This window comes from Gavialis gangeticus, unplaced genomic scaffold (genome assembly GCF_001723915.1).
Source record: "Gavialis gangeticus isolate Ggan-Ray unplaced genomic scaffold, GavGan_comp1, whole genome shotgun sequence".
Lineage (NCBI taxonomy): Eukaryota > Metazoa > Chordata > Crocodylia > Gavialidae > Gavialis > Gavialis gangeticus.
The window spans coordinates 38048163-38065337 of NW_017729004.1; the positions used below are offsets into that span (position 1 = coordinate 38048163).

The following is a 17175-nucleotide window of genomic DNA, read 5'->3' on the forward strand; positions in this document are numbered from 1 at the left end:
CCCACTAATCAGGGTTTGACTCCCAGGCTCTAGCTCAAAAAAACCCCAAAACCTCACTCAGGCTTCTGCCCCTCTGTGGTACTGGGGTCAGCTCACCCCTGAATACTGAGCCCTCTCTGGTGCTGGGGTCCCCACACTGCAGTGGGCCCCCAATGAGGCCTTCTCCTTCCCCAAATAGCCTCACCCAAGCCACCAGTGTTAACATTAAACAAGAGAGGCAACATGCCTGCTTACTTTAGATGACCATGAGGATGGCTCAGGGCATGGCACAGTCTTGCTGCACCAGCACTGTAGTCATTGGGAGTCCACCTCCCTGCTGCCCCTTTGGCCTTCTCCACTTGCCATTTGTAGGGTCCTGGCCTTCCTCTTCCTGTCACCTGACCAGCTGCAGGGCTTGAGCCTTAACCCCTACTTGACTGGCCAGCCGTGACTGGAAGGTTCTGGATTTAAAGGGACCACCCTGTCTCTTAGTAACAGGGTTAGGGTTCCCTGTTACAGGCAGAAATTTTAATATTTGTTTGTAGCTTCTTGTTTGCTTATCCTACTTGCTGCAGCTGTCTTTTTTACTGCTGTGTCATCCACTGTCCTCTGAGAATAGGGTTTGGGAGTTCTGCACTCAGAGGCTACCTCCAAGTTGTGGCCCATGGTGAGTATAATCCATTCAGAGGCTTGAAAGGTGTCCAAAACCCCATTGAAATCAATAGGACTGCTCCTGGAATAAGAATAGTATAACATGGTCTGTAATCTCCAGTGAGAAAATGACATTGGATGTCAGACTCAAATACTGTGGGATTAGGAGCCATATCTGTACTTAAATAGAAGCCAAAGAGAGAGAATTTTTATTACTAGTATTGCTCAGTTTCTTTTGCTGTGTTTTTTCATCTCCCTCTTCATTTTTCTTCCTTTTGGAAATGTTATGGTATAGTTTGATCCTGCAAATGCTTCTTGTCTGCACTAGGGTTTATAACTGAGAAAACACATTGGCTTCAGTAAGATAATTCACATCTATAAATCCTAAACTGAGAATAAGCATTTGCTACCTGAACAACATTATATTGGGCGTGTCTACATGAGATACTACATTGATGTGGCGTTGGCAGACACAAACTGTGATGCTGCAGTTACATCACTGTAGCAACATGCTTTCTTGCTATAGCACGTTGCTACAGTGACATAGTGGCTAAACAGAACCATGCCACTTCCAAAAAGAAGTACTAAATGATGGCGCAGTAACAACAGTGCTGTCAGGGCACGTGTAGACGCACCCATTGTTAAAGTGTTTGTTAAACGTAAACAGTTCCCTGATACATAACAACTGTAAATGATAACAAGGGGAAAATTGCATAATTTTCATTTTTTTTTAGTTTGGTAGCTGGGCAGGTCAGCTTGGTGATGGAAGAGCCCACATGATTGGAGTGTATACAAACAGGTACAGTATGCTTTATATCAGAATTATCCACAAGCCACATTTCAGCTAAATATCACTTAGAAACTATCCTAGTGGTAAAAACACTAGTACTGTTTTTATAGGTATGGTGAGAGGTGGGAACTACAGCTAAAAGGCTCAGGAAAGACACCATACTCTAGGTACAGTATATTTAAATCCATACATACAGAAGTTTGATTTTTTTTCTCTTTAAATTTTAGAAACAAGACAAATGTTGCCTATCTTTTTGTTCTTTGTAGGGATGGTGATGGAAGAGCTGTACTTCGTTCCTCTGTGCGAGAATTTTTGTGTAGTGAAGCCATGCACTGCCTTGGCATTCCAACAAGCAGAGCTGCTAGGTATTCCTCTTTTCTCTTTCACAGCATTCATGTTTAAAGGTACCATGATGCTGAGTTTTGGGACTGAATTTTGTTGCACTGAACAATGCATCATTGAGGCTTGGCAGCAGGCTTAATGGTTTTTCTGTGGATGCACACTACAGCCAGGGGCAAAAATACACCTCCTTCATTTGTTAGACTGGCAAAACTTCCTAATAATTTCTAGGTCTCATTACTAATTGATTAATTTTTTTTGTGATATACAGTTGGTGATGAGTAAATGAGGTGAGGTTAATAGTGGTGTCTTAAAAAGAGTTACTTTAACGTACAGTGTTGTCAGTTTTAAAAAATAGGTTAAAATTAGCTGAAGAACCATTTCTGATACTAATTCCTTCTTCCAATTTTTATGGGCTTATAATCACAGTTTCCTCTCTCTTTTTAAAAAAAGTGTTTTTCTCTTCATTGTTGTTATATAAAAATCCGACACCAAGGGCAGGATGAATTTGCTATCTGATTAGGTTTTATATGCTGTAGCAGTGTTGGAGTCCCAGGGGCAGCCATTACATCTCCTGGCGACTCCGCAACTGTGCCCGGCCTGCCCCTTCTTGCCCACCACACCTTGATGATATTATTGATATTACTGATAATATTAAGAAAGAGGCTTCCCACAGGCCTTGGCATGAGCCCCAGTCTAATTGGGCCCTCACTGGGTTTCCTTGGCACCCTACCAGTCTCACTACATTATTCCTAGGTCTCAGGCCCCTCACTCTTGAGGCCACTCTTGCTGACTGTGTCCCACAGGGCACCTAAAGCCTTAGGGAATAATTACAAGGCTCCAGTGCTCCCCTGCACCACTCCCCAAGCCTCGCAGGTGTTATCCTAATGTTGATCTCTTGTTGGTCTTTGGTCTCCTCAGCCACCACCCCTTTCCTCTCAGCTAGGCCTTCTAGCCTGGGCCCACTATATCAGACCTGGCTTGAGGTACTAGGTGTCATTTGGCCCTTTTGGGCCCCTGGCCCCTGTCTGCTCTGCTCCTGGCTCCTGTCTGGTCGCACCCCTCCTGGGTGTCAGTGTAACTGCAGCATAAACAATAGGTCCTTTTAAGAAGGCAAACCTTTCCTTCCCTCTAATGCCAGTATACCTTCCAGCCCTGGGCTAGCCTTGTGAGCTCCCCAAGCTTCACTGGGGTTCCACAGGTAAAATATCAGTGCATTCAGGAGCCCTCCTGCACAGAGCTCTTCACCTTGTAGCTGCCCATGAGAGACTAGCTTGCTAGCCCTGGCCCCCTTGGGCCCCTCAGACCCCCGGTGCTGCACACAGCCATTCCTTCAGGCTTTCAGAACCCTGGTCCCACTCGCAGCTGCTCCTCTGGGCTCACAGCTCCTCTGGCAGACACCTCAAATCCTTTAGGGGTGTAACATAAAACAAAGGCTACGTGCCTGTAAACCCCCTGTAAACTGTCCTCTGTTCCCAGGCCTGCAGAATTGTTTAAATAAATCTAAGTCTCTTCATGAGCCTGGCTGCTGGTCTGCTGTCAGGGGCTCCTCACTGCTGGGGAGGGATAGCCTGACTGGTTCAGGCTCTGGGTTTATATAGCTGCCACCTGTGTCCTCTTCCGGTCAGGTGAGTTTCTTATTAGCCCACTTGACCACCTGGACATGCCCTCTCAGGCAGCTTGCTCCCTTAAAGGAGCAGGCACACCCCAGTGCCCCACTACATATGCTTATGCTTAACTCGACACATTTGAATAGTCAATGACATATTTATACATAAAAGTTGTGTAAGTCTATTCAGAACTTAGCTAAGCACTTGTGTAAGTCTATTTAGAAAAAAAGAAAAAATGACTATCTACACAGGTATTGTCAGAAATGCAAAGCAAATGCATGGAAAAAAACAGCTATTTTTGAATCCTTATATTTCATTTACAATAATCTTATATGTTAGTGTAAAGATTGATAAGAAAATTATTTTTAACCAGAAATGAAATTTTAATGAGTGGTGTCTTTTTGAGATCACAATTGGTTTTTCAGTTCTTCCATTTTTTTCTTTAAATTTGTTGGAAATAATTCCCAGAAAAAAATCTAAGAGAATAGCAGGTATTTATTATTAGTGCTCTCCCAGGAAAAAAGCCCCAAGAGATCACATAAATATTTTTATATTAAACCCAACTCTGCTTGAATATAAGCTGTGGGGAGGTGGTAGGGGGACTCTAGGACTGTTATTTTGTATTCCAAGTGAGTTGACTGGCTGGGGTTCAGCCATTTCACTCTAAAGAAAGTAAATATTCTGTGGCAAATACTTTGTACTCAGCTGTCACAGGGCAATTTCGTGGGGTTTCTATGTTTGCAGAGTGTCTGCAAATCTCTCTAGCATTGATTTTAACACATTTGCTCTGCTGGAGTGCAGTGTTTGCAAATGATGTTTTAGAAGGTCTGCTCACTTACTTCAACAAAAGGTCCCAAAGTGTCGACAATTGTCAAAAATCCACACGTCTGTCTAGAAATCAGCATGAAAGCCTCTGGCAAGGTTATGTCCTTCATTGCTGTTGTCTTGACAAATTGCTGAGTTCAGAAAACAGTCTCAAACATTACTCATTTAACTGTGTACCAGTTCTGCCAAATACATAGTATGCCTTATCCCATTGTAGTTGGCAAACTGTTTAGGACTTTCACTGGTGTTGGTAGAACAAAGTCTCTCATAAAAGCCTGCATGAACTTGAAGCCTTTCAGAATTATTTTGTCAAATTTTCCTTTGAAGAAATCAAGCAGATATCCGTATTTGTCCCAATGGGGAGCAGTCGTGTCTCACCAGTTCTAGTTTGTTTACAGAGTTCTTGTTGAGTCTTAGCAGAAGTGCGAAAGGGCCATGTAATTATCCAAGAATGCCCTGCAGAGACTTTTACTCCATTAACTTCATATACTCTGTTCTCAACAGGAAAGCTCCAGTCTACGACTGCAGTGGTACCACATGTGGGAAATAGCTTCTTCTGGCACTGTTGAAATTATAGATTGGAGCTTCCATTGGGCACATTGCACAGAATGTTTCTTCTGTGGTTCGTTTGTTTCTAATAAATATCTAAATTAAAATTTACTTTCCTTATATTCATAAGAGCTGGGCATTCCGAAGCAGGAGCGTTAGGAAGGTGAAATCTAGCCCCCTAAGCCAGATTCATCCCACCAACTGTCAGTGTACCACTCTGAAAACAGGAGATATAGGCACTTGTATTTGCTTGCTGAGCCAGTTGATTTTGGGTGCTGACAGACATGCAGCTCCCCGCTGTAACCCATGGCGCTTCACAAGAAGAGCCATGAATTACATCATTCCCCCAGACCCATGAGTCATTCACTGATGGGTCTGGGGGGTTGAGGGATCGAGCTCCAATTTGGAGCAGCTGCATGCCTGCAGCCACTCTCCCTTAGCGCCACTCCTCCTGCTCCCCACCATTTCTGGTGCTGTCTTCAGAATGGGAGGGGGAGAAAGGGGAGGGAGTTCTATCTGGGGTTTGTCCAGCCTGTGCTGGAGGGTGGGGTTGGGTGTATTGGAGCCCCCCCCACCCTTGGACTTGAAACTTTGAAAATAATACTGGTCTGAAATAATTGACCTATCGGGTACATTGCTAAATCTATTTATTTGGCTATAAGAAAGGTTAGGTCTTGTAGACTGGTTGACGAAGTGTGGATTTTTGTCTGTGGCAGTTGGGGGTTGCAGGGTAGGTGTGTTAATGTTTATTTAATGAAGTTTAAACAAACAGTTGAATCTATAACTACTTTGGATGGTTTCCAATCTTATGAACTGGATGGAAAGTTCAGCTATTCGGAAATACTGACCACTTTTTTGGACTTAATCGTTTCTATATCAGTGAGATGGGATTTGAATATTTCATTTATTTCTATATTTCTATATTTATTATTTGATTTATATCCCTCTCTTTCCTACAATGATCCATTGGTTCTGGTTTCCTTTTTATATTCCTGCAAAGACATTTGTTGCATTTCTAGTTGTATCTTGAAAGAAAAGGCAATTTAATTATTTAGGGAAACCTCAAACTTCAGCTTTTTATTTTTTTGCCCTTCTACCTATTCAGCAATCTGGCTGATTCCTCTTTATGGTTAGTAGCAACTGTTCAGATAATATCTGAAGCCATCAGCTAACAGTCCAAGGTCTGTGTGTAACTAGACGCTACACATCCACGTTCTAGTAGAAAACAGAATTTCTCCCTTCTTTTTGATAGTGAAATATATCTGGGTTTTTAACAGACCCAAATCTAGTTATTTGTGGATCCTGAATGAGTCATTATTTCAGTCCATTGGCAAGGAAAAATTAAAGAACAGTACTCAAACCAGGTAAGACTCTCTGTGCCTAGTTGCAGGGTTAAGGGACCATCTGCCAGACTCTATGATTTCCCAGCCCTCCTCCCAGGAAAAGGGAGAAAATGTTGTACCTCTGGCTGGGTTAAATATCTGCCTGGCAAAAATTAGCTACAAAGCAAACCCAGTTTCCTCACCTTGCTAGTCACTGCTGGTACATTCTTTCAGTAGGCAGAGGTGTAATTAATTATTTCTTTCAACTGTACTGTCTGCTATGCTCCTCATTACTAAAGAGGATCCCAAGTGTGTCTGGAAGAGTTCTAGTACAATACCGCTGGTTCATATAAATATAGGAACCTTCATCACAATTCCTTTTTATATTTTAGTTTTTAATTTTTCGTTAATATACTGCAAGTTTGAGCCTAATATTGATATTAAAATAGCACCAATGGATGATTAGGGCCCTTGCTGTTGTGAGCGCTCTACATCAAGAACTAAAAAAAACCCCTAAACAATCCTTGCCCATGAGAATGCACAGCTTGCGATTATGACAAGATAGTGCAGATAAAAGGATGGCTTGTGGGGATGGAGAACATGCAAGTATGATGAACACTTTTTGCTAATAACATGTACCCCCTCTTCACTGCCTGTCTGCATCATTTGTTGTCCAACAATTACTTATCTTTTCTTTCTTTTTTTTTAAATGAAATAGGATGATAAAATCTGACTGGTTGGGATATAATTTTTTTTTTCACAGTTTAATGGTTTCATTTCTCCTTTCTTACAGCTTGGTTGTAAGTGATGATGATGTGTGGAGAGACCAGTTTTACAATGGAAATGTTAAGAAAGAAAGAGGTAATCAGTGGTTCTTAAAATAATATAGTGCAACATTGTGGCTCCATTCTTCATTGATTTTTATGCATTGTATACTTGTAGTCTCCCATATTTTTTATGACAGATACCTTGAGTGCATAAAGAGTCCTTGTTTAAATGTTACACCTCTGAGAAAATAAGTGCTCAAATGTTTCTTAATTTATCAAAATGAAGGGCTGTGGATAAGACTGCTGTTATAGTGCAGGTGTGGCCAACCTGCAGCATGGGTGCTACAAGTGGCACAGGCAGCCCCTTTGATCCTGCAGATTGAGCAGGAAGCATAGAGAAAGAAGCAGAGCAGCAAATCAGGCAAGGAAAGGGGATCAACATAGCACTCAAAGAGGGTCTGTAGCTGATTTGCCAGAAGTTTGGCCCCCACTGTTGTAGCTTATCTGACCTGCGAGTCTCTTCTCTTTTATAATGTGATTGCAAAAGCCCAACCTGGCAGTACTGGGGAAATCTGCCACCTTTGCATTTAAATTGGTGCAGTTGCATAGATACTAGCAATGCTGAGAGTGCTCATTGCATTGGCCATCCATGATCTTACCCCTGTATTGTGTAGCCTTGTAGAAGGCAGCGCAGATTTTCACCTTAGAAACTAGCCAAAGCAAACCTGTTCTGAAAGGGGTGGAATGACTGGTACAAACACTGGAAACCAGCCTACTTTAGCAGTCAATCCATTCCTTCCTCTGTGGGAGTGAGTGAACTGATGTTAATGTAGTGCTGGGGATTTTCCCTATTATAGTTTATAAAAAGTTGGCCTGATACCGTATACAGAGGGACAGTAAAATACTTATTTTTCAACTTCTTGTAGTATATGAAAGCATCAAAAGCTGGGACCATGGTCTTTAAACAAAAGGCTTAGTTTACCTAATGTTTGTTATAGTAGTTGAGCAGAATCCGTCATCCTGCATGTATCTTAGACTGGAGACTACTGCAAAGTGGCAAAGAATAGTTATAAGAGCAGGAACTCTAAAACCCCTTCAGTGCTTTTGCAGCTATTCCAAGTTTTCTTTGCATTCCAGCCATGCTCACAATGCGTCAGGCATCATCCATATGCATGGGCAAAGGAAGGCACAGTCTTGGCCCTCAGGGCTTTGGAGAGCTGTATCTTTGTTGTTTTTATATAGGAGCAGCAATTCAATATAACCTGTGTGGCAGTTTCTGTCATTTTTGGTCTCAGTCTTTTGAAGTGATTGTAGGGTCCCTTTTACTGTGGATATACCTACTTGAACAAGAAGTTCTTAATCCTTTTTAAGTCAGCAGGTCTAGATGGAAGATAACTTCAGCCAATTCTTTCAGTACCCTAGGATATTTCAGAACCATTAGCTGTCCTTCTTGAGAACTTGTGGAGGTTAGGTGAGGTCCCAGATGATTGTTGAGGAAGCTGGCAGGGGTCATCACGGAACCCTTGGCCCGGCTGTATGAGCATTCATGGTCATCTGGCCAGGTGCTGAAGAATTGGAAACCAGCTAATGTGGTCCCAATTTTTAAGAAAGGGAGGAAGGAGGACCCAAGTAACTATAGGCCCGTAAGCCTCACCTCGGTGCTTGGGAAGATTTTGGAGAGAATCATCAAGGAGCACATCTGTTGGGGGCCAGCAGGGGATATCATGCTCAGGGGCAATCAGCATGGGTTCATCAAAGGCAGGTCCTGCCTGACCAACCTGATTGCCTTTTATGACCAAGTAAGTAAATCCTTGGATGATGGTGTTGCTGTGGATGTAGTCTTTCTAGACTTTAAGAAGGCCTTTGACACTGTCTCTCACCCCATTCTCATCAATAAATTAGGTGACTGTGGCATTGATGCCTACACAGTTGGATGGGTAAAAACTTGGCTGATGGGGCGCACCCAGAGAGTAGTGGTGGACGGGTTGTACTCAACCTGGCGAGATGTGAGCAGTGAGGTCTCCCAGGGCTTGGTCCTTGGGCCCGCACTGTTTAACATCTTCATCAGTGACTTGGATGAGGGGGTTGAAAGCACGTTGTCCAAGTTTGCGCATGACACTAAGATGTGGGATGAGGTGGACACACTTGAAGGGAGAGAGAGGCTGCAACTAGATTTAGACAGGCTACAAAAGTGGGCAGATGAGAATAGGATGGGGTTCAACATAGACAAATACAGGGTGCTGCACCTTGGGAGAAGGAATCCGCAGCATACATACAGGCTGGGGAGTTCCCCTTTTGAAAGCACAGAGGCGGGAAGGGATCTTGGAGTCATTATTGACTCCAAGATGAACATGAGCTGCCAATGCCAGACCACAGCCAGCAAGGCCAGCCATGCCTTGTCATGCATCCAAAGATGCATCTCAGGCCGGTCCAGAGAGGTGATACTCCCCCTCTGTGCAATGTTGGTCAGGCTGCAATTAGAGTACTGCATCCAGTACTGGGCACTGCACTTTAAAAAGGATGTGGCCAGCCTGGACAGAGTTCAGAGGAGGGCCACCCGCTTGGTGAGAGGGCAGCAGGACAGGCCCTATGAGGAGAGACTGAGGGACCTGAACCTATTCAGCCTTGGCAAGAGGAGGCTGAGGGGGGACCTGGTGGCTGCCTACAAACTCATCCAGGGAGATCATCAGCAAATAGGAAGAGCCCTATTCTCCCCAGCACCATCTGGGGTGACGAGGAACAATGGTAATAAGCTGATGGAGAATAGGTTTAGGTTAGAGATCAGAAGGCAATATTTTACAGTTAGGGTGCCCAGAATCTGGAACCAACTTCCTAGGGAAGTGGTCCTCACCCCTACCTTGGGTAAATTCAAAAAGAGGTTAGGTGATCACTTGTCTGGGGTCTTGTGAACCCATCATTCATTCCTGCCTGTGGCAGGGGGTCAGGTTAGATGATCTGATCAGGTCCCTCCTGACTCTAGCTACTATGAAACTATGATTGGAAAAAGTGCATGTATGGTGGCCATCAGGCCTAGGGAACTACAGACCAGTCTGCCTGACCTTGATACCTGGAAAGATCATGGAGCAGGTCCTCAAAAAATCTATTGTGAAGCATCTAGATCAGGGGTGGGCAACTATTTGGGCCAGAGGACCCCTTAGTGAGCTGTCATGGGCCAGGTCAGCACCTGCTCTGCTTGCAACAGCTCACCAAAGCTTCCCTCAGTGGCCCACACACTTGGCCAGGTGAATGGGATGGGGCCAGGGGTGGGCAGGAACCAGCATCTGCACATCTCTTTGACAGGTACCAGTTTCATGGGCAGGGGCATGCTGGGAGCAGATTGTGGTTCTGCACCAGACCCCAACCCCAACCCCATGCTGTCACTGCCTTACTGATCCTGACCCCACCTGCCCATCCTGCTCCTGGACACTGATTCCTGCCCACCTGTGTCCCCATCCTGTCTGTCTAGCCATGCACCCTTCCTCTGGGGGTTCCCAGCTGGTCTCCATGGAGACCCTGCCTGCCTACTCAATCTGCTGCTCCTGGCAGTGAGTGCAGGGCAGGTGAGCGGGGGTTGCCCAGGTAGCAGGGCTGGGTCTGGCAGTGGCAGCCAGAAGGAGCTGCTGCTGTGTGGGTTACTGGGAAGTGAATCCAGCTGGCACGCCACCCCTGCCCCACTGTACACCTGAGGCAGTGGGACCAGCCGCACACCCTGTGGCCCATGGTGCCCCCTGAGCCTTTGTTGGGCAGGGCCAAGGGCCCTGCCATGGGCCTGACAAAATGCCTTGGCAACCTAGGTCTAGCCTGCAGGCTGCTTTTTGCCCACCCCAAGCTAAAGGATAACAAGGTGATTAGGAACAGCCAGCATGGATTCACCAAGAGCAACTCTTGCCTGACCAACCTGATTTCCTTCTGTGATAAAGTGACAGGCTCTGTGGAATGGGGGGAGAGCAGTGAACATGATGTACCTTGACTTTAGCGAGGCTGCTTACACTCTCTCCTATGACATTCTCATTACCAAGCTAAGGAAGTATTGTAAGGTGGATACATAACTAGTTGGAAGTGCAGACTACTTGTGCTTGACAAGTAGTCTGCAGTGGTTCAACATGTAGTTGGGAGAAGGCATCAAGTGAGGTTCCCCAGAGGTGTGTCCATGCTCTGGTATTGTTCAACATCTTCATTAAAGATGTGGACAATGGGATTGAGTGCACACTTGGCAAACTTGCAGATAACTCCCAAATTGGGGGGAGCTGCAGACCCTCTAGAGGGCAGGACGAGGATCCAAAATGACCAGATTGACTGAAAAAGTGGTCCACAACCAATCAGGTGAGATTCAACAAGAAGTGTGAAGTCCTGCACTTGGGATGGAATAATTACAGGCACAAAAACAGTCTGGGGAACTGTTGGCTAGGTCTGGCTAGGATCAGTACCATAACAATGAAGTTGGTGCCCAGGGAAAAGCCCACAGGTGCAGCCTGCCCTCACCCTGTGCACAGATCCACGGGGCACATGTGCTGCATCCCCCCCCCTCCCCATGCTTGCCTTGGAGTGCATGCGGCAGTGGGAGCTGCCCTTCCCCTGTCCCCGTGCCCCCCCAACCGAACTACTTGTGGCTCCATGCCTTGCCCCACCCTGGCTGTGCAGTGCAGCACCTATTGGCGCCCCTTTGCTTTGGTGCCTGCGGTGGTCACCCTGCTCACCCCCTTCTTGCTGCAGTATTGGCTAGGATTATAGAGAAAATGGAGGTGAACTTCTCTCTGTGGTTGTAGGGACCAGGACTACAAGCTGCATCAGAGTAAATTTATGTTGGAGATTTGGAGGAAATGTCGACTTCGAGGGTGGTCAAGCACTGTACAGGTTGCCAAGCAAAATTGTGGACTTACAATCTTTGGATATTTTCAAGAGCAGTTTGGACAGATGCTTGGCTGGAGTGGTTTAGTTAGGGGTGATCCTGCCTTGAGCAGGGAGCTGGACTATATGCCCTTGTGAGTTCCCTTCCAGCCCTACTTTCCTATGATCCATTAAAATATATATGGCATTCCCTTAGAGCTTTATATTCAGTATGTTAAAGGGATTTCCGTGTTAAATGTATCATACAAAAGACCTGTAGTTTTTCAGATAAGACTGCTAGAACAAAACAGGATGGGGGAATTTTGATATTGTGATCCCGTAGAAGGTACGTCTGGACTTTCTAGCCTGTCACCTGAACTTTTTTTTGGTAGGGGTAAGCACGTAGCATCCATGGCCAGTCATAGAAACTTGACTTGATTATTGGTGCATAAAATTTTAACCCTCATTGAGACAGAGATGGAAGAAGAGTTAGCAAAAGGGAGAGGTTGAATGTGCTGATTGCTGGGTGGAAGGAGGGGATCACAGCTGCTTTGATAACTTAACATAGAAACTTGATTTATTTATTGCTATTAAGTTCCTCCTTGGGGATGTGTAAAAGACCTGTGAAAAGGGGAAGTTGAATTTGCTGATGGCTTTTTTTCTGAATAAAAATAGATTCCATGGAGAAAGAGCTGCGTCAGTAGAAGGGAGTGTGGTGATGATGAGAACAGGAGATTTTGGAGTATCTTCCCCTGGAAAATGTCTGGAAAAGAAAACTGGAACAGAGACATGCCCAAAGCATCCTTCTCCCTCTTCACCCCTGTTTTATAGGGGGTTTTTTCCCTTATAGTTTTGGTGTCTTAAGTTAGTTGGCAGGGGCCTTCCATATCAATTCTGCAACATCCTTTTGCTTTAATTTCTTGTGACCAATGATCCTTTTCCTGAAAAGAAGGATTTTCTTGACCCTTTGGTCTGCCAGTGATTTTCAGCTAGGGTGCCATGGCACCCTGGGGTGACTTGAGATTCCTTTAAGTGTGCTGTGGGGTGCCACACAATGTTAGCACTTTTAGATGTACAGACATGATTTACAAGATAAACCCAGAGATCGTAGAATCATAGAAATTAAGGGCTGGAAGGGACCTTGAAAGATCATTGAGTCCAACCCCCCTGCTCTGGGCAGGAATACTGCTGAGATCATATGATCCCAGCAAGGTGTCTGTCTAGTCTCCTCTTGAAGACTTCCAAGGTTGAGGGCTGCACCACCTCCTTGGGAAGTCTATTCCAGATTCTGGTCACCTTTACCGTAGATAAGTTCTTTTTGCATCTAACCTGAAACCATCCTCTGACAGTTTATGGCCATTGCTCCTTATCCTCCCCTGAGGCACCCTAGTGAGCAGTTTTTTCTCCCAGGTCCCGATATTCATCCCTTGTATACTTACAGATGGCCACCAAGTTCCCCCTCAGTCTTCTCTTTCCCAGGCTGAACAGTCCAAGATCTCTTAGTCTTTCCTTATAAGGTTTGTCCTCCAGGCCCTTAATCATTCTTGTTGCCCTTCTCTGGACCATTTCAAGATTCTCCACAACTTTCTTGAAGTGCAGCACCCAGCTGGGGTCTCACCAGTGCCAAGTAGAGAGGAAGTATCCCTTTGTTAGCCCTGCTTGTGATGCATTGGCTAGATTTCAAATAGGAATCCACAGTGTTAAAAACATTCTGACCTGATGTAGTCTTTCTGAATTTTTTGCAACAAACAAATAGCTCTATTGTTTTTTTGTAGTAAAAAAAACAAGTGAAAACTAAGAGCTGGCATTTTCTGAAGGGTGCCTTGAGTTTAATGAGGAGTTCCTTTGATTGAAAAAGTTTGAGAACCACTGATCTGTGTGCTTCTAGGTCAGAATTACAAAATGGTTAGATAACTGAACTACTAGTCACTTTTGAAACGATGCCACTTCTACTTCTGGTTCATTTCTTTTGACCTTTCTGTCTTTCCCCTCATTGTTTATCACATTTTCTTTCTCTGATGAAAATTAGGTTCACTGTCTATTACAGAAGCTCCTTCTCTTTTTTAAATGGGTTTATAGTTAATCATTTTGAAGCAAATTAAACTTCTTGGGTGCATCCAGATGAGTGTGGACATGCAGTACATGCCACTGCAGACCCATCTGTGGCGCCACACACCACACATACAGGGATTCCCTGCATTGTTACTTTGCAGCACGGGGGATTTTTTTGACCCAAAGAGATCCCAGGGTCAAAAATACCCATGCCAAAAGAAAAAGAAGGGCAGCGCACACAGTGGCAGTGCTCACTGCCCCAAACAGGAGCCTGGGTGGCCAGAGCCACACTCTGGCTGCCAGCCAGGCTTCCTGCTGCTGGAGAGCCGCAGCTGCAGTTCCAGGAGGCCCCCAGGACCCCAGGTAAGGCCGCTGGGGCAGCACAGTTGCTGGCCCCAGCCTCCCTTACCCCATCTGGGGTAACCTGCTGAACGCCAGAGTCCCTGGCATGGGCATTCCCTGGGGACAAGTAGCAGCAGCACAAGGTGTGCCTCTGCTACTTGTCCCCAGGGAAATGCATGTTCCTGCTCATCTGGATGGACCCCTTATGTTAAAATGTTGATATGAGAAATTAATGTGTGTGGAGTTATGTTTGTGTAGGTGTGGGTACTATTTATATGTTCCCACATGCAAAAATGCATATGTAATTATTTGCTGTTGTTTTGTGTGTCTTAATTTGTTAATAATCTATTCAAATTTAACATGTGTCTATGTTCTAGGTGCAGTAGTCCTGCGTGTTGCCAAATCATGGTTTCGCATAGGTTCATTAGAAATTTTAGCTCATTCTGGGGAACTGGACTTACAAAGGTTGGAACAAAACTTTCACAGTATCTGTGTTCATTTTAATATAAGTCAAATATATATGAATGTGTAATTTAGGAAATGAACTTTTTTGGTGGGATTCAACTGATTTTACTATTTTCTTTTAAGGAAACACTGATTAATAGATTTACATGTTTATCTCTATGGCCTGATCCTGTAGGAACAGACACATATGCTTAATGTGTAATTAGTTGCATTAGCTGAACAGTTGCGTACATTTTTGTAACCTCAGCACTTACATTTGCAAAATGCTAATGCAACAGGACTTTTTTGGTATGTGGGAAGTAATGTAATTTAAATATGAAATAAACCAGTAATGGAGCTGTATCCTGCAATATATTCCCTAGAAGCATGTAAGATTTAAAATGGAATTATGTTTGTGGCTAACAATTGGAATTGTATGCTTTTTAATATTCCCTGTAGTTTCCTCATCACTGAAATTATGCTGTCCATTTTTACTAAGTTGAAATGCTCTCTTTGAGAGAGCAGTTCTACAGTTTTTATATAAGTAAGATTCTTTGGACATTTATTTGACAGACTGGAGATCTGTGAAAATGGTATTCAAGGAATAACAATTATTTACTCTCCCTTCCCCATTATTTGAAGTTTTGTAGTAGATTTCTGATGTAGTGGATGAAATGAGTATCCAGTCTAACTTCTTGTGGAAGAGCCTGTTCTTTTCCAAAAGAAATCTCATAAACATCTGTGTCTCTCCTTTTGTTCCAGGAGAAAGGTTGTTCTTCGGGCACACATGGAATGTCTGTATATACCCTAAGACTTGGGTTGAACTGTATATATTTTTGGTGGGTGTATGCACAGCCATTGTGAATGGTTTTGCAGAAATTCAAGGCCTATGCACTGAGGGCCTGAATGGTACCCATGGTTGGGATACATGGAGACAATACTTAAGGAACCACAATGACTCTGGCAAGCAGCTCTGAATTTGGTGATAAAAGTTTTCTCTTTGGAAAATTTTGGGATGGAATTTTGTCTTATTTTTTTTATAAGCCAACAATTTAATCACAAAATGTTATTTTCCAGGCCATAAAACTATATGGTGCTGTCTTCTGAGAATTTAGCACTTCAGAAAGGTTTTAAATTCTACATGAGTGCATCTAATAATGTTTTATGAACAAATGTTAGATTTTCTCTTGTTAACAAAATATATACGTGCCTGATCCAAAGCCTGCTGAAATCAGGAGGAGTCTATTTTTCTGACTGCAGGGGACTTGGGATCAGATCATAAATATGGAAAATAGGAGTGATTCCACCACTTGCTTGGTATAACAGTTCTAAAAATGTCAATTTTGCATAAAGAACACTTGATGCTCTTTTTTTTTTTGGCAGATCATTGCTAGACTTCATTATACAAGAACATTTTCCATCAATAAACATGAATGATTCAAACAGATATCTGGTGAGCATTGGAGAGGCTTTCACTTTTCATGAGCATAGGAACAATAGATTACTTACACTAATGATCATGAAAACAACTTTTAAAAAAGGTTGTGCATTGACTGAAGTGACCTTGCAGTTTGTATGAACAGGCATTTTTTTCCCAATTTTTTTCTGTTCTATTTTCACAGTTCTCCCTCCCTACCACAATAAAGAATTTATCTTTATTGTGGTAATGGCACTGCCCCCATGCTTTCTGCATAGTAAACAAATAGTAGTAATGGACTGCAGGTTCCTGCATTGCCCAGAATAAATGCAATATATTTTTTCATTACCATTACACTTTTTATAGATAAGGTATAAGCTGCATGTGCGTATCTATCTCTGAGTGCACTTATATAAGATTGCCATGGAACCAGTTCCTTAGGAGCACCCTGTAAAAGTTCTGAAAGGGATAAAAATGTGTTCCTGGAAATCATAGAGAAGTAGGTTTGGAAAGGACCTCCAGAGGTCATCTAGTCCAACCTCCTGCCTGCGGCAGAATCATCTCTATCCAAACCATCCCAGATGAAATATAAGCTAAACTCTCTGTAGGACTTCCATTATCACAAAGGACTGAAGTAAAAAAAATATATTTGATTTCAGGATTTTTTCTCTAGAGTGGTATCAGAGACTGCAAACTTGATTGCATTGTGGATGTCTGTGGGCTTTGCTCATGGTAAGCTAGGATAATTATTTTTAATTATTAATGTGGAATTAGCAAAATATTATGGTCTCATAACAGTCTTTGTATACAGTGTGTCATAGTGTAAGAGTGATGTTGTAACAGTGGTAGTCCAGAAATTGTGAGAGACAAGGATTTCTTAGGGTAATATCTTTTATTGGACCAACTATATAGTTGGGATCAAATTAGACAACCTTTCAAATGCAAAGCATTCTTCATCAGGTCTGACCAGAACAAGGCAAACATAGCATAGCAAAAAACAGTTATAGGAGGGCTTGAGAAAAATTGCCAGTGGTGGTAGACACAATTAGCAGAAGAAAACAAGCTGATTACAGGGAGATGAAGGCGTATCAGAAGGGATGAGAGTTATTCTTTCCTTCCATGTATGGAAAGAATTTGGGAGTCAGGAAAATTATAATATGCCATCAAACCAATATCAATGTTTGGTTCTTAGTGTCCAGCCAGCTAATGAATTTTTGTTGTTGTATGAGAAATATGGTCCGAACGGGGGGGGGGGGGGGGG

The 17175-nt window shown here is 43.5% G+C and overlaps 1 protein-coding gene across 2 annotated transcripts in view; it reads left to right on the plus strand.

The window, feature by feature from the left end:
* LOC109291307 (UPF0061 protein PFLU_0444-like) overlaps nt 1–17175 on the plus strand; it is a 45560-nt gene that overhangs the window by 2968 nt on the left and 25417 nt on the right. For both annotated transcript variants that reach the window (XM_019508256.1, XM_019508257.1), the window contains exons 3-9: nt 1365–1429; nt 1531–1587; nt 1687–1785; nt 6859–6926; nt 14431–14518; nt 15881–15950; nt 16574–16646. In XM_019508256.1, coding sequence (XP_019363801.1) covers nt 1365–1429; nt 1531–1587; nt 1687–1785; nt 6859–6926; nt 14431–14518; nt 15881–15950; nt 16574–16646 — 520 coding nt within the window. The remainder of the gene's footprint in view (nt 1–1364; nt 1430–1530; nt 1588–1686; nt 1786–6858; nt 6927–14430; nt 14519–15880; nt 15951–16573; nt 16647–17175) is intronic.